The 26705-nt window shown below is 33.9% G+C and overlaps 1 protein-coding gene across 2 annotated transcripts in view; it reads left to right on the top strand.

The window, feature by feature from the left end:
- Positions 1-26120, top strand: part of ZFC3H1 (zinc finger C3H1-type containing) — a 61483-nt gene extending 35363 nt beyond the window's left edge. For both annotated transcript variants that reach the window (XM_007503053.3, XM_007503052.3), the window contains exons 17-35: positions 2091-2222; positions 2333-2454; positions 4769-4870; positions 5106-5231; positions 6615-6798; positions 8766-8952; positions 9633-9821; positions 10412-10649; positions 15914-16019; positions 16099-16297; positions 16880-16974; positions 20261-20371; positions 20707-20811; positions 20919-21084; positions 22066-22166; positions 24070-24171; positions 24754-24793; positions 25060-25122; positions 25250-26120. In XM_007503053.3, coding sequence (XP_007503115.1) covers positions 2091-2222; positions 2333-2454; positions 4769-4870; positions 5106-5231; positions 6615-6798; positions 8766-8952; positions 9633-9821; positions 10412-10649; positions 15914-16019; positions 16099-16297; positions 16880-16974; positions 20261-20371; positions 20707-20811; positions 20919-21084; positions 22066-22166; positions 24070-24171; positions 24754-24793; positions 25060-25122; positions 25250-25387 — 2506 coding nt within the window. In that variant the 3' untranslated portion in view covers positions 25388-26120. The remainder of the gene's footprint in view (positions 1-2090; positions 2223-2332; positions 2455-4768; positions 4871-5105; positions 5232-6614; positions 6799-8765; positions 8953-9632; positions 9822-10411; positions 10650-15913; positions 16020-16098; positions 16298-16879; positions 16975-20260; positions 20372-20706; positions 20812-20918; positions 21085-22065; positions 22167-24069; positions 24172-24753; positions 24794-25059; positions 25123-25249) is intronic.
- The last annotated feature ends 585 nt before the right edge of the window (positions 26121-26705 follow it).

The raw sequence follows: 26705 nt of genomic DNA, 5'->3' as shown, positions 1-26705 counted from the left end.
GTATGAAATATCCCAATGGTGAAATTTCCAACATTTATAAGTCTAAGGAATTTTGAGGTTTACAGATATTAATTAGAGCCTGATGAGCTCTTAGAGATTACTTTGTCCTTTCCCTTATTTTAGAGATGATGAAACTTGAGACCTGAGGAGGGTTCGGTAACTTGCCCAAGACCACTCAGATAATATAGAGTAGATGTTTGCAGTATTTGAACCCAAACCTTTCATTTCTTTTATATAAAAGAAATAGAAGAGATCAATTACACATATGTCTTGGGAAAGATTTCTAGCAGTATTGTTTGTTTAGCCATTGACATGTTTTTAAGAAATATTTTTCCTGACTGTCACTAGCACTTAGCTGGATTTCAATAGCTTGTCAGGTCTAATTGTCCTCTATCCTTTTCCTTTTTTAAAAATACTTCACATTGCTTTCCATATTAAACTTTCTTATTTTTCGATCTCTTTTATAACTCCTGTGCTTAAAATTCTTCAATGTCTCTTTACCTAATGTATACACTCTTCATTTGGCATTCAATCAGGTCCCCAACACTTTACTTCCTTTGTTTTGCCTCATACTTTTCTCCATGTACTCTATCTCTTTCAAACGTATATTTTTTTCTTTTAAAGTAGTTTTTCTCTTATCTTAGGTTATATATCACCTACATTTTCCAGTATATCTTTCTCTTTGGGTTCAAGAAAGCCATCTCTTGTGACAAAGAATGAAAAAAAAGAGGGGGGAAATGTTGAGCAAATCTAAACAACATATCGTTTAAATCTGACATTTATTATTCCATTTTAAATTTATAATGGTAATTGATACAAAAAATTGATCTAAACTTGATTTCTGCCAAATTACTTTTTAGTTTTCAAAAATTTTTAGTCGGTAGTATGATTTTAGGCCTGAATTGCTATTCTTCATTAGTACTTTTTATTTCCTTTAAGGTTTACATTTCTTATTTCTTATATATAATACATAAGTATGGTTCCAAGGAATTAGAATAGTAAAGGCTAGGCAAGAGGGGAGTAAGTAACTTGCTCAGGGTCATCCGGCTAGGAAGTGTCTGAAATAATTTGAATCTAGGACCTTCCATCTCCAGTCCTGGTTCTATCCACTGAGCTGTTCCTCAAGTATACTCATGCTGCTTTGGTATAGCATGAAATCTGTAAATTTATTTAGGTAGTATCATCATTCTTACATCGCAATAGCTTATCCATGAGCAGTTAGTATTCTTTCAGTTAAGTTATAAGATTAGTAGTGATAAAAAAGGAAAATTGTGTTATGCTTAGAGGAGCCCTAAAACAAAGAGCCAGTGTAAATACTAAACTTACCCCACAGATGACATGAGATGTTGTAAAAAGATAATAAAACAATAGTAGAATTGAATATTTTCTGCTGAGAGCTAGACAAATCTAATATAAAGATTAAAGGGGAAAATAAATTAGCTTGCCTTTATTAAGCACTATCTATTCACCAAGCTCTTAGGGAATACAAAGACTCAAGAGAACTAAAGTTGTGTTCTAGGAGCTTACATTCACTAAAGAAACTATTAGAGACTTTAGAATCGAAAGAATTAAGTTGTCTTGTAAATGGGAACATTAAAGCTATATATATCATTCTTAGGACCACATGATGTTGTTAGAAAACAAACTACTAGGTCACACACACAAAAATATTAAATGTAAAAAATCAAATGCTAAATTAATTGTACTCAATGTCTACTATAGGCAGTAATGTAACAAAAATAATGGTTGTGGTGATCTGCCTCCTTGTTCAGTTGGCAGGAGATTGCTGGGTTATACTTAATGTTATTTCTTAGGTCTTGAAATCTCTGCCAAAACAACTTCTAGAAAAGCCATTAAAATTTCAAGTGACTGCTTGATGTTCATATTTTTCTTTCTGATTTCTTTAATTCTTTTGAATATAAATGTAGCAAACCATAGCTACTTATTCTGCATGTTTTCCAAAGTCACTTAAACATCCATTGAACACACCTTTATTGGAAACAAGGTGTAAAATGTTTTTTAAAAATAGTAAAGATAAAATTGTTTGACTGGGGATGCCTTTTTAACTTAATTTTTTTCCTCTTTGTTAGATTTAGTCCTTTTTTCCGAACCAAGGAAAAACTTTACCTCAGTTCAGTATCGTACAGTAATATGATTGAACCGAAACAGTGTTTCTGCCGTTTTGATTTAACGGGCACTTGTAATGATGATGATTGTCAATGGTAAGTTCTGATTGATCATTGGCATCTTGCTTAATTGAAGGTATAGCCTTGATGTCAATTAACTTTGTACATAATTATTTCTTTTGTGCTGTTGTCATTTTACTTTATAGGCAACACATGCAGGATTGCACTTTTACCCGGAAACAGCTGTTCCAGGACATTTTGTCTTACAATTTATCTTTGATTGGTTGTTCAGAGAAAAGCACAGAAGAAGAAATTACAGTTGCAACAGGTTTTTACCAGATCCCTGTCCCCAATTTTCTTAAGTGAAAATTTGAAACTGACAAATTTTAAAAATTAACTTTCCATCTTGTCCTGATTTTCTTTAAATGAATCCAATAGATTTTCTTGATTTCAAAATGTCAGCTTATTTAAAAATAGTAATAGTTGGTTTAGGAAGGATTTGAATCTCTATAGGAAGAAATTTAATATTACTTATGCAAATTTTAGTATGCTATTCTGCCTGGAGAGTGGGTGGTGGTGACTAAGTTGGATGTTTTTAGTGATACCCCTGAAACCCCTAATACGTGATGTGTTGTGAAAACCCTAAACCTTTCTATATTTAGAATTCATTTCACAGCTAAAATGGCTAAATTACCTGACTCAGGGGACTTGATCTCACTTAGTGCTACTGTGAAAGCTTAGACATGTTTTAATCTTCCAAATCAGCTGTTTAATTGACTGCCATAATGTGAACCAGAGAAACTATTCAGAAACTGTGATTTAAAAACCCTTTGCCTTTAAAAAACAAAAAAGTACCCACAAAAGGTGTGTGCAGCCTCTGAGCCTAGGGTCTTAACTAAAGAGCTAGTTGGGGAGGAGATGGAAGTGGCCATTTTCTAATTCAGATCTCTCATTTTTTACTGTGGAAGAGCTTGAGGCCCATGGAGATGGAGATTTAACTTGTCTGAGATCATTAAACTAATAAGTGCTAGAATCAGGATTTGAAGTCAGGCCACCCTTTTCCAAATTTCTCCTTTCTACTTGACTGTGAATTGTCTCATTTTGGGGGAGGGGAGGGGAGAATTGCCCCTTAATCTTGGAAAGAATTTAAACAATATTAACTTTAATAAAAAAAATTTAAATGAATTTTCATTTTATTTAGTATCTTCTATAAGAGAATGGAGAACTATCCTTAGATATTCAACACATAGAATGATGATGCTTGATTAAAATGGAAAAACAATTGTGATAGTTTGTGAAAATAAAACTATCTATGTGGTTTCAATTCTTTTTAGACAAAGAGACTGAGGAGTTAGCTTTTCTAAGAAAAGAATATCCTAATGCCTTTTATCATTGTTAGAGAGCAGAGACTGCAGAACCTTGCTAAGTACTAAATTTGGCATTAGGAAGTTCTGAATTCAGTAGTGCCTCTAACACTTATGCCTGTGTGATATAATTTCTCTTGACCTTAGTTTCCTCATCCTGTTAAAAAATGAGAGAATTGGATTAGATGATTGCCAGGGTTCTTTCCAGCTTTATATATATGATCCTAAATTTTATGTTGTTCATTATTGGTATTTCATAAATACTAAGATTTTTTAAAACTTAGGTTTTTGAATAGACTTGCTAGCTGAGTGAGTACTAAGCCTCAGTTTCCTGATCTGTGAAATGATGGTAATGCCTGTAATAACTGCATCACAAGGTTACTCTGAAGATAAAAGTGTGATATAAGTACATATAAACTTTAAACTACTGTTTTTTTATTAAAATATATTTTAAATTTGTAGCTTAACATAAAATTTCTGTTGCTTCCAATATGTCCAAATTGATGATGAGATTTTAAAAAAATCAATGAGTCTTTTTAGAATTTGGAATTCTTTAAGAAAATCCATTTCTAAAGTTGTATGAACAGGTGATGAAAATATTTTATTTTGGAAATTTTCTTTTAAATCTCACATAATCTAAGAACTGCATTAATATTTCAAAATAGAACATTTTGAATATTTTGAACACTCATTTTGGTGAATGACCTTTTTATGTTATTGCACATTGTCAGACGAAGATAATGTGATTTTAGATTATTTTGAATTCTATTAAAATTTTCACTTAATGATGCTTTGATTTTGATTTTAGAATAGCTAATCTGTTGCATCTGCAGCATCTTTCAGTTCACATTTTTCTAGCTCTCATTGAGTGGAATAGTGTGAAAGAAATTTTTAAATAGCATGAGCTTTTGTCTATAGATAGAATGATAGTTTTACTAATTGATATTTTACAATTCTTTTTGTTCTTGAGTAATTATCTTTATTTGTTTGCTGGGTTTTTTTTTTAACCTGTCCTTATACTATCTTTGTTTTTTTTTAATTGTTTCTTCCTAACTTTTTACCATCTCACATATTTCTCATTTTAACTCTCTTATAGTCCTTGATCTGTATACTTTGTTCATCTCAGTTTTTATGACATTTGCCCAACTCTCTTGTCTGTGGAGACTTGAAGGGGTGGAGAAATGTGCCCCTGGGCTTTTCCTTCATGAAACAGTATAATACAAATATGCACCTGTATCCTATACGCTATTTATGAAGATAGCATTGTTCTAATTTCAGAAAAATACATTGAAAAACTTTTTGGTGTAAACAAAGATCGAATGTCAATGGACCAGATGGCTGTTCTTCTTGTTAGTAATATCAATGAAAGTAAAGGTCATAGTAAGTACTTTTTCCTTAAGTAGTACTTAAAATATACTATTTTATGGTAACTTAAAGGAAAATGCAGTTTGTAATGTTATATAGTGAATCTTTAGAAGGTATTATGATGTATAGAATATTTTTGGACATATATGTTTATATTTATAACCACTGACATTTTCATTATATAGCTTACTACTTTGGTTGTTTCTCTAACAGTACTGAGTCTCAGCTAGTCCATGTTCTTTTGTCTTAGCTCCACCATTTACAACTTATAAGGAAAAAAGAAAATGGAGGCCAAAGTTTTGGAGAAAACCTATTTCAGATAATAGTAGTAACAGTAGCAGTGATGAAGAACAATCCACAGGACCTATTAAATATGGTAAGACAATAGTTTAAGATGTAAAAATTAGTTTAAAGTTGTTATAAGAACTCTACATAATAATTTACTTTGTTGGAATAATTATTGTGAACTTACAAGTAATCTTGATTCTAAAGAAATTTTTGGCTCATTTACATTTCTTTTGTGTGAATTTAAGAAATTATCCAAATGAGAAAAACATACTTTTATTAGTTGTACCATGTTATGTATATTTCTGTTAACATTTCTCAAAACTTTGATATATTTAAAAATTTAAAATGTGCTTTATTTGAAGTTTAATGTTGTGCAACAACAACAACAACAAAAAGGTTAACTTTAATTGCATTAATAGAAGTACTTTATTGAGAATAAGGGAAATGCTAGTTCCTTCCATTGTGTTTTTCCTTGGTAAGACTAGATGCAAGGTAGCTCAATGCTTAGAGTTTTAGAAAGGACATTGGTAGGCTGGAGCACTTTTAGAGGAAGTCAGGGTGGTGAGGAACTTCAAATTATGCCATAGATGATCAATTGATAGGCCTGGAGATCTTTAGAGAAAAGATTTGGGAGGAGGGGAGATTGGATGAACATCTTTCACATATTTGAATCCATTAGGATTGACCCAGACATTAAATGCTTGACCTCAAGAAATGAACTAATTTGAGAGGTTGATTTTTATTGCTTATAACTAGAGTTTTTTTTATTAATCAGCGCTATTTGAAAATGAGATAGTATGCTTCATTTGCAGTGAATTTACTTACCCAGCAGACTTAAATGAGGATTGATTGATCATTTGGTGGTAAAAAAAATAGATTCATTCCTCAGGCAGGGGTTGGGCATCATGACCCTTTGAAACTCCCTCCAAATGGGGAGTCAATGGTATTTTAAAATGTTATTTTAAAGCAAAGCTATAATGAATCCAGTGAACACATCACTCAACTGTAACAGGTAGGCTGTATTTCAATAAATTCTGAATGTTGAGAGTACAAGATACTCTCTATAAACTGGTTATTGAATGCAGCAGATGAGATGGGGCAGCTGGAGGTCCAGTGAATAGAATACCAGGCCTGGAGACAGAAAGACTTGAGTTTAATTTTGGCCCAATGTTTAACTAGTGTGTGACCCTGGCCAAGTCACTTAACCTTTGTTTGCCTCAGCTTCCCCGTCTATAAAATGGGGATAATCACAATACTTACCTCCCTGGGTTCTGAGGATGCAATGATAATAATTGTAAAGTGCTTAGTTAGCACAGTCCATCACACATGGTAAGCATTATGTAAATGTTAGCTGCTACCATCTTCATCATGATTAAACTGTCTTTCTTCAGGCAACCAATTTCTGTTCATTAGTATGGTTATATGTCTAAGAATTAAAGAGTTTTTCACTGAAGAATATTATGCCTTGTAGCTTCTCCACCTGAACACCAGGCCAGTGTTCCAGTTTTGGATGCTGTTGTCACGCCTGATGATGTCAGATATTTTACAAATGAGACTGATGACATTTCTAACCTGGAAGCGAGTGTGCTTGAAAACCCTTCTGATGTACAGCTCTGGATCAAACTTGCATACAAGTACTTAAATCAGAATGAGGGGTAGGTCAAGCTTATCTTTGTGTAAGCAAATCTGTTGTACATTTATATTTTTTATGTGTTTGAGCTTTATTTCACCTGTAGTAATCCGGTTTCTTTTTAGTGTTAAAAGGAGTCTTTGTTTCTCATCAAAGCCACAAGCACTTTATTGTTTAAAAGCAGTTAGAAAAGGTTTAAGATTAGATCTAGCTGAACATGAACTTAGTATGAGTAATAAATTATATTGGAGCATTAACTCCAGATGGCTTTGTTCAGCATGGAAGTTGTTGAAATGGAAAATTATTGATGTTATATGGAAGAATTGCTGATTAAAACGTCAAATGACAGTCTATCAAATTGAAAAGATGCTGGTAAAACAAGAGCTTTCAATTTAGGGTTCCCTCTTATTAAGCTTTTTAGGAGAAACCAGATTAAGGTTTTATGATATTTCAGCAAAGTTTGTGGGTTTAAATAAATGAATGCAAATTTTGGTGAATTGACTTGAGGGCATTTTGAGCAGTATTATTTTATTTGGTATTTGTGCCAAAGCTAGACCTTTAATATAATTTGTATAGTGACATTTTTTGGAGACTTCAGTTGAGTAATTTGTGATGATGGGTGAACTGAACAAAAGATGGTATTCACTTGAAAATGTCCTGTCACATACCTAGGGCATTTGGTCTTTGTATAGGATAGTTATATACTGGGTTTCTGAAAGCTCTCAATAGCTTTTTTGTGTTTGGCAAGACCAGAAAGAATGCTTCCACTATATAAATGGGTGATGACAAGTTAACACTGATTAAAAAGAGAAGAAATGGCCTCCATATGAAAGTTCTGCATCTTCTATTCCTTCTCATTGCATTTGAGTTTACTCTCCTTCATAAGTAGCATGAGGGTTGGGGTGGGGAAGGAACAGGTAAGAATAAAAAGATTTTTAAGGCAGATTTATTGTGACCACAGTATCTTAAAAGCTAGATATTTTGTAGTCAAGTCACATAATGTGATAAATTATATGAAACATTTGAAGGAAATTTCTGAATCTAGAAATAAAATTGAAAGAAGTGTTTATTTTTTAGTATGTTCTCTTATGATATAGTTTTTCTGATGCAAATGTCCAAAGAGATTGTAGTCATATTAGCTAGGTTTTTCTTACTTGGCTCTGTTGTGCTTTGAATGTTATATGTATTAACTAAAATGATAGAGAAATTTTGTAAGAATTTTCCTTATGGTGTAATGTAACAGAATTTATAGTGCATACATTTTGAATTATGTGCCAATTTAATGCCTTTATGGGTGGTTCCAGTGATGAAGGGATCAGTTACAATGTTTTCTTATGTGACTCACTGAGTGAAGGCCAAACTGTACTTTATTTTATGAATAGGATCATGGGAGAGAGAATTATCTTCTCCAGGAGATAGCAAGTTCTTGACCGTTGAAAAGGTCTTTTATATTGAAAGCTTTGATATTTGGAGTTGGCAGTAGTTGGCCTTGAGAGAGAGTTGTTTAACTTTTCTTGGACCAGTGTAAACCCATAAAAGGCATTACTGAACATTGACTTGAAGCATGTTTGAAAGTGATAAACCTGTGGCTTTATAATACTGTGTTGTTTTCACCTGTGATAAATATCCACTGAACATTCATTTAAAAAGCAATCTCTTTGTGGTTCAGTCCATAGCAGGAAGTGTTTTAAATTCAAAATACATTTTTCTTGGTTCAAATCTAGCTTGTCATTTGAAACATTGATATCTAATTCATATGAAATCCCTTGTAGATATAGTATAAGCTACAACTTATTAGCACATGTCGTACAGGAAGTCCATTTTTCAGAAATAAGAAATTAATAGATTAAAAAACCTCATTAGATTGGCATTTCTGAGTTTGTCTATCCTATCTTGCTATTTTTCAAGAAAATTTTAAAAGTCTCATGTATATGTGTGCACGCGCGCACATGATGTATGTATACATATAAACTAACAACAAACAATACGCAGGTCTTCTGCAGAGTGTTTGGATGCAGCTTTAAATGTTCTGGCTCGAGCACTGGAGAACAACAAAGAAAATTCTGAAATCTGGTGCCATTATCTCAGGCTCTTCTCCAAAAGAGGAACTAAAGAAGAAGTGCAGGAGATGTGTGAAACGGCTGTCGAATATGCTCCAAATTATCAAATTTGGTGGACTGTAAGTAAATATTTTAAGTATTGGCACAGAGTTTTACCTTAATTACAATGATATATATATAGGAAGTAAATATTAGGTTCTTCAAATAAATTGATCTACAGATTTAATCTACAGATAAATTCCCATGTATTCCTAGGACCATAAATGTTAGAGCTGGGTGGGACCTTAGCAATCATCAGATGATCTCACTTTGCCTTTTTTGGCTTCAATTTCCTTACTGGAAAATTTGAAGGAGTTGAACTGGATCTCAAAGTTCCACTTCTAATCTGTGAAACTGTTTTCATGAGAGGTTAAGTGACCTCTGATATCTTCTGTTTATAGTAATCACAGAGATAAGTCACTCTCTTCAGATGTGTTGCAGTTTAGATTAGGCAAGGAGAAAATTCCTCTTTGAGGAAGATAACTTTGATAGAAAAAAATTTCAGGAAAGAAATCCATTTTGTTAATAATTGTATTTAGTCAGTGTTGTTAGGAATTACTAGTAGTAATTCTTTTATCCTTTATAAAAGGAAAGATAAATTGTACAGCATAATTAAAATTATATACTGGCTTCTTGGAAGATGGCTTAGATGGGTTTGGTTAGTTTACTATAAGGTCACTCCTTTAATAAAACAACTATAATAGATGGTTTATTTGTGTACTTAAAATGTAATTTAATTGTATAAACCATTTCTTGACAGTTTTTGAACTTGGAAACCACTTTTGATGGCAAGGATTACGTATGTGGGAGGATGCTTCAGTTCCTTATGGAAGCAGCAAAGCATGAGGAGTCAGATCTTCTGTCTTTTCAGCTCTTGGAGTCTCTTCTCTTTAGAGTTCAGCTAAGCCTATTCACAGGCAGATACCAAAATGCCCTTGCCATCTTACAGGTGAGCATTAATTTCTAACACTGGCACCAAAAGCTTGGTGAAGACTTTTATTATGTAGGTTGGAAAGTGTTATAACATTACATTTTTTCATGTCAGGTGTTCCAGATTTGAGCCTTAAGAAAAATATCTTGCGTATTGAAGCAAGTTTTGAATATTGAGGCGCTATTTACTCATTTTTCTTAAATCAATTTATTAAGCTTCAGCTTAATCTGAAAATTATCTTAATTTAAATTATATATAAGAATACTTTCATTATGGCATGTAATTTTCATTGATTAAACATTAGTGGCCTTTTGCAAATGTAAGTCTCTTTTAAGAAGATTTGGCTTTTAAAAAACACTCCATTTAATTGAATACATATTCTTGAGAGAGTTTTCATGATGGTACTTCCTTTTTTCAGTTAATTGTTTTTCTTGGACTATTGATATTGTATTCCATATCTGATCTTTGATTTCTTTTGTCAGAAACATAACTCCTCAGAGAAGTGAGGCAGTTTTGTTCCTCTTTGCCCTCCAATTTTTGAATCTTGTTCCAGTGTAAGCGTCATTACTTTAAAAAAATATTTTGGATTAATTTTTCATTTTACATAGAATGCATTGAAATCGGCCAATGAGAGAATTATAGCAGAACACCTTTCAGCAAGTGATCGATGTTTGGCTTGGCTGGCATACATACATCTCATTGAATTCAACGTTCTTCCTCTGAAATTTTATGATCCATCTAATGCCAATCCTTCAAGGATTGTTAATAAAGAGCCATTTTTAATTCCATGGCAAACAGTTCAAGATGTGAAGACTGACCATGACATGTTAGTAGCTGTTTTTGAAGGTATGTGTGTACAAGTTTTGAAATTCTTTAGAGCAAAACATGACCACCAATGCCGAGTCTTGTCATTATTTAAATTGAGCCTTTACTTTCAAATGTTGCAACGATTCAGCACTTCATCTGAATACACTAGTAAAAATAGGTGTAAATATTTTTTATAGTTAATCATGCATTACATGAGAAAATAAACCTTACCAAGGATGGATGAATATAGAGATGAATAAGAGAGTAAATATAAAGGGTGGCTTATTCTTGGAAAAGGAAATCACCATTTTAAGAAACCAGAATAATCTTTTTTTGGGGTGTGATTGAAGAAGTTGCCACATATTAAAATCTAGTCAGGTAATATAAATAATGTAGATAAGAGGTGCTAATAACCAGGTTACTCTTTTTACAGTCAACTAGTAAGGATATATTAAAGGCACTGAATTTTAGGCTATCACTAAACGAGGCACTGTATGATCTAAAGATATAGTTGAGGAAGATGTGGATCAAAATTAGTAGGGCAATGTTGGAGCAAGACAGACCAGAGGAGAAAAGGAAGCTGAGTTGGTACGGTCAGGGAAGGAGTGTAAGTTAAGAGTGTAAGTTAAGACAGTAAAGAGATGTAGGCGTGAGTGCTAACAAGATGCAAAGAGTTAACTTCCACAGTGGCCCACCAAAGAACAATAGCACAATTATGAGAAACAATTGTGTAAGAACAATAAGAATTTCATTTCCAAGTGTGGAAACCAGGGAGACTCTTATGATGGCGCAGTGACCCTCATGGGTTTGGTATCTACGTATCTTTTAAGGCCAAGTGATTGTTTTCTGTATTCCAAGCACAGTGATGTCTCTCCAGAAAAAGAAGGTAAAAGACCTTGAAAAATACCTCTGTGCTTTCCAGCTCATCAGAGAGGTCGAAGGGATCTTAAAAAAACACATGCCAAAATCCAGTAAGGCTTCAGTGAATCAACACAGAAGAAGATGTTATGAAGAAGCAGATAGGAATCTAATGTATCTCTTATTCCAAACCTTTTGGTGGCTCGTTATAAAGTTCAAATGCTTTAGTCTGTATTCAAGACTGTTCATAATGGTATCAGCTGTACATTTTTGTACTAACAGTACTATCTTCTAGGTCAAAGTACTTCCTTTGGCTTTAGCTATGCGAGATTTCACTATCTCTCAAACTGGATTGTTAACATTTCTTTGCCTTCTCTCAGTGCCTAACACAGTGCCTGGTATATAGTAAGCACCCCACAAATGTTTATTGATTGTCTGATTTTCTAGATATTCCTTATGTCAAACTATAGCTTCCCTTCCACCACTACTTGTTCAGAATCATACCCAATTTCTATTTAAGAACATTTATATGTTCTTTATTTAAATATTTATATGTATACAACATAGAACAGAAAAGATTATTTTGGAAATTGTGCTGCTTGCTTTTTAAAAATATTAAATTCAGTGTTACTTTCTAAACTATCCTGTTTGTCCTCATTTCTCTCTGAATTCCTTTTCTCTTTTGTGCATTAAATATTTTAATGACCAACTTATTTTTAGTAACATTTACTAGCTCCTCTCTACCAACATACTACACCCCCCTATTTCCCCCAAGAGAAAGCTCTTGTAATAAATAATCATAGGTGCAAATCAAATCCACATATTTATTTAAAAATATGTCTCATTTTGTACCTTAATGCCTCTGTCAGGAGGTGAGTAATATTCTTAATCATTTGTTCTCTGAAATCTTGGTTGCTTATTGCATTGGTGTTTCTGCTCTATATACTCTGCATAAGTCCATACATGTTTTATGAAATTTCATGAAATTGTCCTTTTTGTCATTTCTTACAACACAGTTCCATTTTTATTCTTTTGGTTGAGAGTAGGACAGATGGATGTCATTTCCCCTGCCTTAACCTTGATAGAAACGCAGTTGCTAGTCACAGGCTGATCTCACTGCTGATCAGTATGAGAGCTTTGATCTGCTTCATTTCCAGCCTAGGCTAGCAGGTTGGTGACTCCCTCCTGCCAATGGCTTACTGTATTGATCCTAGACTTAGTCTGGATACCCAACATGTTTAGCACACTGCAGCTCAAAATTCTTGAGCTCAAGTGGTCCAACTGTCTCAGTTTCTCCAATTGTAGGCATACTGTAATTGAGGCAGCTTTGTGGTACAGTGAATTAAGCTCTGGACATAGTAACAGGAATACTTGAGTTCAAATCTTACTTCAAACATTTTAATAGCCTCATGACCCTGGACAAGTCATTTTATCTGTACCTCAAAATGGAAATAATGATAGCACCTCCTTTTCAGGGTTTTGTATAAATAAAATGGGATATTTGTGAAACATTTTGTAAATTTTAAAGTGCTACATAAATTCTAGCTATTACTAAAATTTGTTTAAAAATTTCCTAGTTGATGAGCCCCACTCCCCTTTTCTAACCAAAAAAAGAGCTACTATAATTTTTTTTTCTGCATATAAGCATTTCTATAATTTTTTCTTTGAAATGTATGATTAGTAGCCCATTTCTAGGTGTATTGGTTGTTATCTTTTGTTCTCAAAGAAGACCAAAATTACTTTTGGTGATGTCTTTTGATTCTCACATATGCATGTCACTGACTTTTGGGACATAGTTCCAAATTGTTTTCCAGAATGGGATGAGCCAGTTAACATCTCTATCCACAACCTGTGTCTGCTCTACTGTAGCCTCTTCCCAAATTACATTAAACTTTGTCATCTTTGCCAACCTGCTAGGTTAGAACCACCACAGTGTTGTTTTGATTTTAATTTCTCTTATCTGATTTTGGAACATTTTTTCATTCACTGGTGTGGAAGAGAGAAATGCTAAAATGAATGCAAGGATGCATTAGTACACTAGTGATTGCTTAGATTTTTTTATTGAATTGGCTTTTTATTTCCTTGGACCATTTATAAGGAAATAGCTGTTATTCTTAGAGAATTAAATCAATTATATATCTTAGATCTGAAGATCCCCCGCCCACTTATTAATTTAAAAAAACAATTTTATTGACATGTTTTATGTCTAAATTTGCTCCATATTTCTTTTGTATTCCCACCCTTCTCCCCCAGATCCCTTCTGATTTTTACTATATTTTATTTGTGCACAAACTTAATCATTTTATCTAATCAAAATGCTTTTTAAATTTCTTTCTTTCTATTTTTTGTCTGGTCATTAACTGTTTCCCTATCAGTAGTTGTGAGAGGTAATTCTTCCTGATATGTTTATGAAGGACGTTTTACATCTAAATCATGAGTCCATTTGGAACTTATTGTGCTCTATTGGTGTGGGATGTTGGTCAAAACCTAATTTCTGCTCAGCCATTTTCTTTGTAGTTTTGTCAAAGAGCATATCTTTTAACCCCAACATTTATATTATTTGGGTTTATCAAACACACCATACCTACTATGTTTTCTTCTTTATGTTGTATAACTAAATTTATTCCCCTCATAGATATGTTTTTTAACCAGTGCCAAATAATTTTGATGGTTATTATTATTGCTTAATAGAATAGTTTGAGGTTTTTTCCTACTTTGTTACTTTATTTCTCTTGAGGATTTTGTTTTGCTCTCCCAGAAGAATTTTATAGTTGATTGTGGCACTTGATAAATTAATTTAGTTAATATTATTATGTTTAATATATTGGCATAGCCTTTCAACATGAGCAATTAGTTAGGTCTATTTGTATTGATTTAAAGAATACATTGTAGTTAGATTCATATAGTACTTCCCATTCTTGTAGATACATCCCAGATGCCATTTTTTCCTTGAAGGTATCCCTAAAATCCATAGTCAGCCTTTCTGGGTTAGGACATCAAATAGTACTTCATTTCCTATCTTATTCCTTTTTCAGCTTGTTTGAATTATTTGTGTATATGTTTTACTCCTGTACTATATCATAAGCTATAAGAAGTCAAAGATTATGTCTTCTATCACAGAACTCTGCATGTAATAAAAAGGTCTTTAATGTTTGTTAAAGTAGAAAACCCAGCTATGAATTAATTACAGTAAGCTAGGGCAGAAATCTATGGAAAAGAAGAGGAAGGATGGTTGGATGATAGAATTAAAAGAGTTGACAGATGATAAAAGATGTGGATGAATGGAGAGGGAGGAGTCCAAGATGAAGTCAAGATTTTGAGACTGATGATTAATGGGGCCTTTAGCAGAAATAGAGCAGTTCATTTGATGGGAAGGAAAATGTTGAGTTTGGCTTTGGATATATTATTTAAGGTGGTAATGGGACACCCAAGTTTAAATAACCTTTAGGCATTTGGAAATAAGAGATTTAAACTTAAGTGAAAAGTTGGTCCTTGCAGCATGCTGTTTTAGGAATCATCACCTGAAAACTCACAGTTGAAGCCATATAATATTTTATGAGGAAATGTTAGTGTTCAGAATGAAAATAGAGGCCCAAATTTGAACTTTGGGATATATCCATGCATGGAGAGTAGGAAAAGGAGTCAGTGAATTAAAAGAGGGGGAAAAAGCAGAGAAAGTCTGAGGGTAAGGGAAAGATTTTCATCAATGTCAGATTGTGCTTTAGAGGTGGGGTGGGATGTGGACCAAAAAAAAAAACCTTTTGGAGTGGATTTGAAATCAGTCATTGGTAATATTTGAGACTGCCAACTGCAGAAAAGTAGATTTAAAAACCAGGTTGTGAAGGGGTTCAGGAATGAAATATAGGTAGTGAGGAGATGGGGAATATTAAGATAAGGAAATTAAGAATGTTTGAAGAGAGAAGTGGATAGGGAAGAGAAGCAGGGGCAGAGGCCCTAAGGACACCAGAGGACAAAGGAAATTCACCTTGTTTTGAGACTCTTAGTGAAAAAGAGAGAATAGTGGAAGAGACAAAAACACATTGAAGAAAAGATCAGTGTAAAAGTGAGAGTTCACACAGCTTGATTTCAGTCTTTTCAGTTAAGTAGGAAGCAAAGGGAGACAAATGTTGGAGAGTTGACAATGAGACCTTCAGTAGAAAACAGGATCTAAAGTAGGAGCTTTAAGACATGAGCTTTGGAGTGTGGAGAAACAAAAGTCTTGAGCTACAAGACCCTGGGCAAGTCACTTAATCTCAATTAATTGCGGAGCCCTTGCTACTCTTCTGTTTTAGGATTGAGACTAAGAAGGGTTAAAAAAAAAAGCCAGGACAAAATGGAGATGATAGTCAGGCTTTTTTAATTTTTCTGTGGACGCAAATGTTGGGTATTTCAATCTTGTAATTTAGTTGAATTTAAGATGAATTTTGTTGCCCATTTTTTGATAGATGCAATTCAAGCATGTACGGATGAAAGCCTTGTTGTTGCTGAAAAAATTGAGGTCTGTCTTCCCCTATATACAAACCTGATTGCTCTGCTGCAGCTCCTTGACAGGTAACTTACTTGGCAAACCACTCACCTTTCATTTGAAGGTTGTTCTTTTCACCTTATTCTGATATCCTTTGTTTTAAAGGTGCGAGTCTGCTGTGGAACTCTGTAGGTCTTTATTGGCATCCTGTCCTGTGAACTGCCAGTTGTTGGAAACCCTTGTGGCTCTATATTTGAGATTGGACCAGCCTGACAAAGCCAGTGCAGTATGGCTTGGTACATTTGAAAAACATCCTCAGAATGCAGAAGTTTTTTATCATTTGTGCAAATTCCTTATCTCAAAGGTAAAGTAGTACCTCCATTTTGCAAACTTTAGAGACTATAGCTCAGATTTTAACCCAGTACTGATAGCAGATAATTTTAAAGTTATGATTTATCATTTAATTGGCATGTGTTTTATTAAAAGCCTGGCATGTTCCTGGCACATTGGGATGCAAAAGAAAAACAGCTTTTGCCTTCTAGTTGCTTAAAGTTCATAGAGGGAGACAACAGATACCAGATGACCTTTGGGAGCTGTAGACTAGTAGTTGAGGGGACTGTGTTTGAGGCAGAAAGGAAGAGAGGTTGCATTCCATATATAGGAGACATCAGTGGCAGAGATTATAAATTGGAGGATTGTGGGGGAGAACTAGTAATAAAGTCGTTGTGACTGGACTGTAGAGTGCATAGAATAAGAAGAGAGAGGCAGCCTGGGCAGATTGGGAAGAGCTTGGAGTGTATTTGGAGGCCACAGAATGGCAGAAGTTTACTATGCTGTGCCTCCAGCCCTTTCAGTGGGCTTCTTTTGCATTTATTTGTCCTGGAATGCTAAATCTCAGTTTAACTTTAGTGATCTAACATGCATCTCTTTCTCTCTTTTTTAATAGGATCGATCTGACAGTATTCTTCCCTTGCTGCGAGAATTTATTGCACCATTTTTTGAACTTGGGTGTGAGGAACATAATCCCATAGATCTCTTTCGGTAGGTTTTTGCAGAGGTAATTGGAGAGATACTTAAAACAGTAGAAACCATTTGATTTATTGGTTTGATTTATTCTTTATATAAGACTTGTTGGCCAAATTACTTGGCCCCTCTCCTTTTTCTCCTGCCTGTGAGTGTGGCAGTCTTTACTAAGCAATGTTGGAGTTAAGAGGCTGTGCTAATGTCCTTGAGCCAGATGAGGGAAGAACACTCTGCCTTGGCCATTAGAAAAAGGTCGTTTTTATTACCACTGTGATTCTAGCGGTGATTTTGTTTGCAAATAATGGAATGCTATCCAAAAGCGAAGTTACCAGTGGTAACGTAAAGTATAAAAAGTGGTGAGAAAGAGAATGTTGGGGGTGTAGAAGTGGATCCGGAAATAGACCAGCATGCATTGGACAATCTTGAAGGGAGGGTAAGGAGGATAATCTTTTTAAAGTACCCACAGAGTACTCAGCACTGTGCTGAGCTCTTAATCTTGTTTGATCCTCAGAACAGTCCTTTGAGATAGAATAGAATTGGCAGGCTGGTAGCTGCCTGTGTAGTAGGAGCAGCTGGTAGTAGTCAGGGCATGCTGATAGTCAGGTTCCAGGATGCCAGGATCTGGGGCTGGGAGGTGAAGGATGGAAACAGACAGAATGAGAGAATAACAGAGTTGAAAGCCAAAGCAAGAGAATATTCTAGGGCCAAGAGGTTGAATCTTTTGTGACTTCCAGTGCAGCATTTGTGCTATACTGAAACTAAATCTTAGCAATACCTTAATTAAAACCTTAGACTTAGGCTAAAATTAATAGCAAATATACCACTGAAAGAAATTCATCTGAAAGCTTATCTTTTTAAGAGTTGCATAGTAGCCAAAAGTCCTGTTGTGATTTGGGGACTACATTCTGGAAATATGGGATCTGCATCAACTGGTTGGGGGTGTGGAGAGGAGAAATGGAGCAGGGAGAGGGAACCAACATTTATTTAGCATCTACTGTGTGCCTGCCATGGTGCTAAGAATGTTAACTCATTTGATCCTTACAATAGCTCTGTGAGGGAACTATATTATGCTATTATATTCCCTGTTTTATAGTTGAAGAAACTGAGGCAGATAGAGATTAAATGACTTATATAGGATCACACAGCTAGAATAAAATAGATGTGTGGAAGAATTTGAACTCGAGACTTCATAACTCCATGTCTACTTGGCTGCCTCAATAAGGGAAGTAGATATTTGCACTTTTCACCACTATGTTAGGTCCCATCTGATGTGTGCCTGGGCAGCAGGTAACTTTAAAAGGGGACTCAATGTCATCACAGCTGTAAAAATTGAGGGAGTTTAGCTTGTGGAAGGAGGTAAGAAGCCTACCTTCCTCATAACTGTCTTCAAATATCAGAGACTTTCAGACAAGAAATGCTTGACCCTCTGGGTGTCTATAAAACCCAGAAGATGGGCCATTGCAGGAGTATTGTACTCTCCATAAAGGAGTGGTTTTATGAATTCAATCTGATCTTTAGGTAAAGAAACGATGTTATGCTATATGCATGAATATATGAGTAAAGAATTGACAGTATTCTAGTTTGTTTGAAATATAAAAATGTTTGAAAGGTGAGTAGTAGTGAGGAAAAAGTGGATTGGGAGGCAGATTGTATATCTCCTTTAATGCCAGAATAAAGGGTTGATGGTTTCATGTAGTTGGGGTAGGAGCCACTGACACTTGGAGCAGAAGAGTGGCCTGCTGAGAGTAATGGAGTAGAAATTGAATTCAGCAAATACTTTGTGCTAGGACTAGGCAATGGAGGAGTTACAAAGGTAGGCCACTTTGGGTCCCTGACCAAGAAGGAATTTGCCCCACTGGGAATACGAATCAGTAAAAGTGGAGGGTGGATTAGAGGGCAGTGACTGGAGGAAAGTTAGAAGGCAGTTAATTGAATAACATGTGTATACAAAAAACAAATGTAATAAGTAATTAAGGTGAGTGAATGAAATTCATAGTAATGTGATTTTTGTATGGAACTCCCAATTAGTAATTAGTGTGAGACTGAGTCCTTTCCCAACAGCCTCAGGATATAGGACAGTGATTCATTTTGTAAAAAATAATTCTTGTTATTAATAAATAATCTTATTAAATATAATCGGAATAAAGTCTTATATTGATTCATGTTTTAGATTTTAAAAACTACAAACCATAGCAATGATAATTACAATTTGTTGGATATTTAGTCATTGCTCTTGTTTTTATATACATGTATATGACTAGTCATAGTGTGCCTACTTGAATTTTTTTTTCACTTTTCCTAATGTATAAATAAGTACATTTTTTTAATATATAGTGTTTCCTTTATTCGCAACCTTGTGAAGTTGGTATTTTGTTGTAAGAAATAGTGTTTTTAATGCAAAAGTGCTCTGGGAGGAGTCAGTTTTGTTGTATTGTATGCTAATTGCTCTTAAAGAGGAAAAAAATCTTAACAGTGTAATAAAGTACCTATTTTCCTGTAGCTCTTATAGTTAAGTTTTGTTGTTTCTAATTATTTCGGTCTATTTGATAGTTTTAAAAGATATATTATTTTGAACTTTTGTTACTTTGTGGTCCTGATTGTTTGGTTGAGAGTTGGAACAGTTTTAAGGGGCTATTAACTATTTTGGTTACTTTGTGAATTGTCAGTTCAAATCATTTGAACATATCTTTCAGTAAGTTTGTATTATTTTTTTATAGATTCTGAATGTTAGACTTCTCAAAATTGTTACAAATCTTTTCCCCATAAAAGTTAACATTTCTTTTTTTTGTCGCAAACAGAAATTTTCATAAAATTAAACTCATCTGTTCTATTTTTGAAATTTTTCATTTGTTATTTCCAAAATAACAAACCTGGTTCTTTTCACCACAGTTGAGTTGCTAAGTCTTTTTTTCAATTTTTAAAGTTAAAAAAAAAAACTTAGATCATTGAACCAATTGGAAATTCATTGTATATAGTGTGAAATAGTGATTTTAGCTCATTTTTTTACCCTATGGCTAGCTATTAATATTTTCCAACAATGCTTCTGTATTTATAAGTTCTTATTTATAATTTGTTTAACTTTACCCAATATTACATAATTTTGAGTTTAATCAGTCAAATCTCTTGCATATAATTAGTTCTAGTTCTGAAGTCTCTTTAATTGTTCTGATTAAAAAAATAGCACTGATCACATGATTTCTTCAACTTCGTCTTAGTTGGAACTAAGATTTTAAAACAAACACAATAAAGTTACTTCTAATAGTAAGAAACTATTTCAAACAATAGTATGCGTTCTTGTTTTCAGATATCTGTTGAATATTCCTGGGCCATTTGATTTTGCATCACCTTTGTGTAAAGGAAATTTTGATGATGAGATGTTAACCCATCAAGTCCCGTATTTGTGGCTGATCTACTGGTGAGAGATTATCTAGTGTGAGGAGAAAGATGTATTACATACCAGGCATGCATTCAACATTTATTAAATTACAATTATGAAAGATTAAAGAGAAGTTAAGAATATAATCTAAAAAGCAAGCTCGAAGGAATTTGAAAGTAAAATATTGCAGTTTTATTTACACTTTTTATAATATACAGTATGAAATGGATCGTTTAGCATAAAGATCGTATGGAAGGCTTTCCTGTAATAATGTCTGTCTAATGTAAAATCTGCTTTTTCTTCACTTTAACACAGTTCTGCAAATTAAGAATTGATTTTTAGAGATGTAATATTTTTCTTTACTGTTATGATAGCCTATGTCAGTCTCTTCAAACAAGCATTGAAGAAACAGTGGATGCATATGAAGGAGCTCTAGGGGCAGTCATGCATTCTAAGATGGTACAGAACATCTGGATGGAGTAAGTTCTGTTCTTAGTGTGGAAACTGGATTTTCAAAATGAAGAAATGAATATTATTATTTAAATGCATGGTTCAAAAGCTAATGGAATTTTTTTCCCCTGTGCAGTTATCTTGTATTTGCGAACACTAGAGCTGTTGGATCTAAAAATAAAGTCCAAGAATTCAAAATTTTTACTGATTTAGTAAACAGATGTTTGGTGACAGTCCCTACTCGATACCCAATTCCTTTTAGTACTGCTGATTACTGGACCAATTATGAGTTTCATAATAGGGTAAGAATATTTAGCTTTTTCTTGCTTTAATGTGTTGTTTCTCTAAAATGAATCTCCCTAATTTCAGTCAGTTCTTTTTTTTATCCTCAAAAATTTTTTCCCCCTAACATTGTTTGTCTTAGGTAGCTGATTTCTCTCTTATTAAAAAAAAACAACTGTGATTTAAGACTACTACAGAAAAATATTAGGTTTTTGCCACATATAATGCTCTTTTTTTTTCATGAAAAGGAAAAAACACTCAAAACTGGATTAGGATTTAGGTCAAAATTATTTTATGCTAGAATTATTTCCCACTTAGTTGACTTCTACTCATTGAGATTGGAAACTTAGTGAACTTAGTGACTAAATAAGAAATTAAATGGCTCAAAGAATGAGGTTACGAATAAAATATAGTTATGGAAAACATAACCTGAAAGCATTGCTACTTTTTCAGATGAAATTGAAATTACTTGTGATACCTGTTTAGCTCAAGTTTATCTTTTTTCTTCATATGATTTTAAGCCATATAAATAATGGCCCACTTCAAAGAGTGCTGCAAAGTTGTTGCAACTTCTCAGTTTAAAATAGTAAGACTCTCAGTAAGTATTGCTAGGAGATATGCGAATCAGAATGACCCAAGGTCTATGCTTTGTACTTCTATGATAGTCTTTATCTCAGTATGTCAAATCACCTACAAACATTAAACTATTTAAATGCAGGCATTCTTTGAACAAGATGTCAAGTGACATTAAAGTCTATGATTTGCCTAGGTTCCTATAACATTAGTAAAGATTGTACTTTGTAGTATATGGCTCTTCTCAGTATTAGACCATGTTTTCTAATTCATATTTGGAAATCACTAATTAGTAGTAATAACTAGTTCATAGCACTAAATCTCACAATAACTCATGCATACATGAAGCATACTATTTTGTTTGTTTTATAGGGAGCTACATAGTATGTTTTTAGTTGCATTCATTTTCTCCTCTTTATATTTTGCAGGTTATTTTCTTTTATTTGAGTTGTGTTCCGCAGTCCCAGCATTCCAAAATCTTGGAAAGATTTTGCTCAAATATGCCAACCAATCCTGGACTTGCGTTGAGGTAAGGGATAGTATATAAATATTTTCTTAGTGACCATTATTCAGTGAAAAACATTTTGGAAGTTTAAGAACAAGCTGTTCTTCAGACATTATTTTCATTGGTATATGCAACTTGAGACTCAGTAAGAAAATCATTAACATTAGGGTTATTCACATGAGTATCACAAAATTGTAGGTCCTTCAGGGATAAAGGGTTAAAGGTAAAATGTGTAAATAAATTTTACTAGTACAAATAAAAGTGTTAGATGATACAGAAGTGGTTTTTCTTTAACTTGGAACTCATTGTAGTTTTTTCTCTAGAAAACTTTTGTCTTCTCAAACCTCCAAAATATGCATTTAGGTTAATATTGAAATTAGTTTGCATTTCTTGATTATTGACCACCTGATGGGGAGATATCCTAGGTGACATAGGAAAAGACAGCATAAGTTTATAAAAATTTGTTATGGATATATGGTAATAATGAATCAACTTAAAACCAGTCTATTAAAAAATCTGTTCTTGGCCAGAGTTATTGTGAGAGATGTTTTTTAATATAGTTCAATAGTACTTTTGTCTAGGATTTTTCTCTTGCTTAAGAACATAGTAAGATAGGATATCTTCTCTTTTGGTAAATTCTTGTGACCAAAGGAGTGGTTCCAACCCCTCTTCCTGCTCCTACCTCCTAAGACTAACTCCTCAAAAAAGCTACCCTTGACATTTGGCTTTCTAATGAGGGCAGTGCTACTCCTATGAATTCACAAGAAGCTTATGAAATTTCCCTATTGTATGTAGTCATCCTAAGTGTGTACAGCAGTGCCTTGGAAAAAGCCCTCTTTTAGAGTCTCAGATCATCCAGATTTGAGTCTTGGCTCTTTCTTGGGCCTCAGGCAAATCACTTAACTCTTGGCCTTCAGTTTTATGTAAAATAAGGAGCTTAGATGAGATGACCTTCATGGTCCCTTAAAGCTTTAAATCTGTGATCCTCTGATGTCATAGTCACAGGTGTTGCTGATGGAGTTCAAGATGCCTAGGCGTGTATATCAGGTATATTTGCTTACCTTTCTTTGAAAGCATCCATATTTTAGTTAACATGAATATGGAAAGTGGCAAAAATAGAACCAAAAAGTGAGACTTAAGAATGAGAAAGTCAGTAGTCATTAGTCTAAAAGATTCAAAAGTAAAGGGACCCATCTATTGAAGTTAATAGCCCTTATTATGAAATACAACTTTTTATATACAGAGTGTGAATGAGCAGGGAATTGGACCATTTTTTTCTTTCTGTATGTCATATTACAGCTGAGAATTTTGAATGTGTTAAGTGATTGAATTATTGATTTTTGCTGGCAAACATTTTCTTTCTTGAGTTTATCATTGATCTTGTATTTTGAGGAGGAATGTGAAACCAGCTTAGTAGATCTTTACATTTTCATTTAAGGAGCCTTAAGTCGGGCATGTGCCATTTCTAGTTCAATGTAGGATGCATGAAGAAAATGACCAGAAAATAGTAACTAGGCAGAAGAAATGTCTTTTCCGAAAAAGTTTATAGGAAGAACTTACGTGTTGTTTTTAATAGGACAAGATTAGCCTTCATTTTAGTATGACACAGAGTATTTTTAGAGTGTTATAAAGCAGTGTGCACATCTCAATTTGCTCTCACCTTTCTCTATGTTTGTGAAAAGCAAGCATCTTATTTCTCACATGGCAGAGTTCTTGACTTGGCTTCTTGCCTGTCCAGGTAGCAAAGATCTTTATAGAGGTTGACTTTCTCAGTTGGCATTTGATAAAAATCTTTCTTACTGTTTTCCCTGGTGGAGCTGAATTGACTAGATATGGCTCTTTTGTTCAACGTGATTCTCTTCATATACTGTGTTTGGATTTTCAATGGTTGCAATGATCTGTTCATTTTCCTGAATGTACTTTACAGGCTACTCCAGCAAGAATGGGAAGAAAGCAATGTTCAGATTCTGAAACTACAAGCCAAGATGTTTACATATAATATCCCAACATGCCTGGCCATCTGGAAAATGTAATGCAACAGTCATATACATGTTTTCATAGTTATTACTTTTGTTTATAAGATTTGCATCATACAGGTAAATCTGAAATCCGACATCCTTTTTTCCTTTTCCTGGATACCAAGAGGAAGTGCTAATACTTATACTTGGTTTAAAAAGTGAGAGATTGTTTTCCTTGAAGAAAACATTCAATAAGTGATGTAGGCACTATTAAAATGACATCTTTCAAGTGCCTTTTATGATTAATATCTTCCTTAGAAATGTGCTCATTGTAGTATCTTTGTTTTTACAATCTCCTTTTCTTCCCTGCTCCTCTACAGGTTATAGTAATTTTCATTATTAAATAGTGAATTGATCTTTTTCATCAACATTGTTCATAATCAAACACTGGAATGTTGTCTTCTCGTTAAGTTGATAAAAATTGTTGGATTTTTTTTTCTTCACTATAGGTTATCCTCATTGGAAGTATAGCCTGTTACTTTCAGGAAGTTTTGTACTCTGATCCCACAGTCACTATTCTGCCAGTAATGGCATCTTAATTATGTTCAGAGATATATAATTTTTCTTCCTTTTCTATATTCCTTTTTTCTCAGAGCCATTGCTGCCGAGAGCTTTTTAAAAGGACAGAGAGAGGTAAGCTGCCATTGATTGCTCATTTGTGTAATTGGCTTAAGTTGAGTATTCAAATTCAAGGACGTGGAGCTCATTTTCTATGTTTAGTGTCCAAATTTAACGCATACCTATGATTTTTATATTGGAAGATAGCATGTTAAAGTTGGCCTTTGATCATAGGGTTAATGGTTTATTAAGTGAAGGAAGCATGTTTTTCACTAAATAGTTTTATGTTAAAATAGGGCTTTTTGTACTATTTGATGGAATTGTGTGTCTTTTTTTTGCAGGTCCACCATTTATATCAGAGAGCCTTTCAGAAGTTACCTCTGTGTGCAACTCTGTGGAAAGATGTAATGTTTTCACCTTTCATTTCAACTTGAAGTTTCCTAAAAATTTTCTGCATGTGCCATATCCATTGATGTGGTGATGCTCAAGTTTTAGCTAAATCTTAGTTGTCTGCTTCCCTGTCTCTTGCAGCAACTGTTGTTTGAAGCGTCAGGAGGAGGTAAAACTGATAACCTGAGAAAACTAGTTTCCAAGTGCCAAGAGATTGGAGTCAGCCTAAATGAGCTCTTAAATTTAAACGTTTACAAAACAGAAAGCAAGAATCACTGAACACTTCGTGCAGTCAGTCCTAAGTCCTATTAATAATTGCCAAAATCATTTGAATGATTCTTCAAGATTAGGCTGATCCCTGGCTAAGGTCTGTATAATGCAGACAAGCATTGTTGATCATATCAAGTCCCCTACAATCTCCTGTCCTTGAAACCAGAAGCAATGAACATGACCCTCTTCACTTGGATAAATGGACTTCCTGTTTGGCCTGCTTCTAGGCCCTTCCAGATTCTCATAACATCATGTACGTAAGTATAGTTCATCAAAGTGACTGACATTTATTTTTATTTTATTTTGTTATTTTTATTTTATTTTTCTCCCCTTACGTTGTGCTGTTTCCTGATTTCACTTGACACTCTCTGATGCCTGAGAGATCCGTGTTTGGGATTAGTTCCTGGGGCTGTGTTTACAGTAAAAACCAAACAGTCCGTTTTGTTTTTTTCCTTTTTAAACCTTTTGAGATTCTTCATTACAGGATATAAAACAAAAGCAGTCCATCTTAAGGAAAGTGTAACTGCCATGGCCACAAGTCTGTTAGTGCACTTGAAGGCTCTAAGAGGGCTGTTCACTGCCCTTCTGCGTTCTGGACTCGTTGCCGAGACTGTTTAACTTGAAGATAAAGAAACTATCACAAATGCCAGTGCATCAGAACCCAAGAGTGGTCAATTATTATGTGCAATTTTTTTTGTAAAGAAATTTTAATTTATAATAAAGTTTAACAGTTTAAAGAACAGTTAATATTTGAACTGCTTTGTATTAAAATACTACTCTGTAGTATTATACTTGTTTATACAAAATATTTTGAATATAAGTTAACTTTAAAACAAATTTTCTGTCTTTATTATCTATTTACTTCACACATTTAGGAAAGGTATGATGTCGTCCAGAACATTTACCATACATCACATGCATATTTTACTTTTGAACATAACTCCCATTGAGTGTAAATTCAGATTTTTATATATATATGAGAAGATAGACTTGCATTGTAAACAAACCATTTGGGGTTGATCATTGTTAAGCTGGGAATGTCATTTTCATACACTGGTAATGTAGTTGAAATATATTGACATTTATCCCATAACACTTTACAAAATGCATTATAGAATCTGACCTTCACTTTATAAGTGTCATCATTATAGCCCCATTTTATCATTGAGGTCCAGCATAGTTTTTAGTTAGTAAATGATTGGGTGAGTAGAATCTAAGTCTTGTCACTGCCAGGGCTCTTTCCACTACATTACATTGCTTCTCAGTTATAGAAGAAGCACCTTCCAGTTAATATGCATAGTGGTGACCTAATGTCATGATTATGGAC

Source organism: Monodelphis domestica, chromosome 5 (genome assembly GCF_027887165.1).
Source record: "Monodelphis domestica isolate mMonDom1 chromosome 5, mMonDom1.pri, whole genome shotgun sequence".
NCBI classification, from domain to species: domain Eukaryota; kingdom Metazoa; phylum Chordata; class Mammalia; order Didelphimorphia; family Didelphidae; genus Monodelphis; species Monodelphis domestica.
This window is presented reverse-complemented; position numbering and strand designations above follow the sequence as displayed.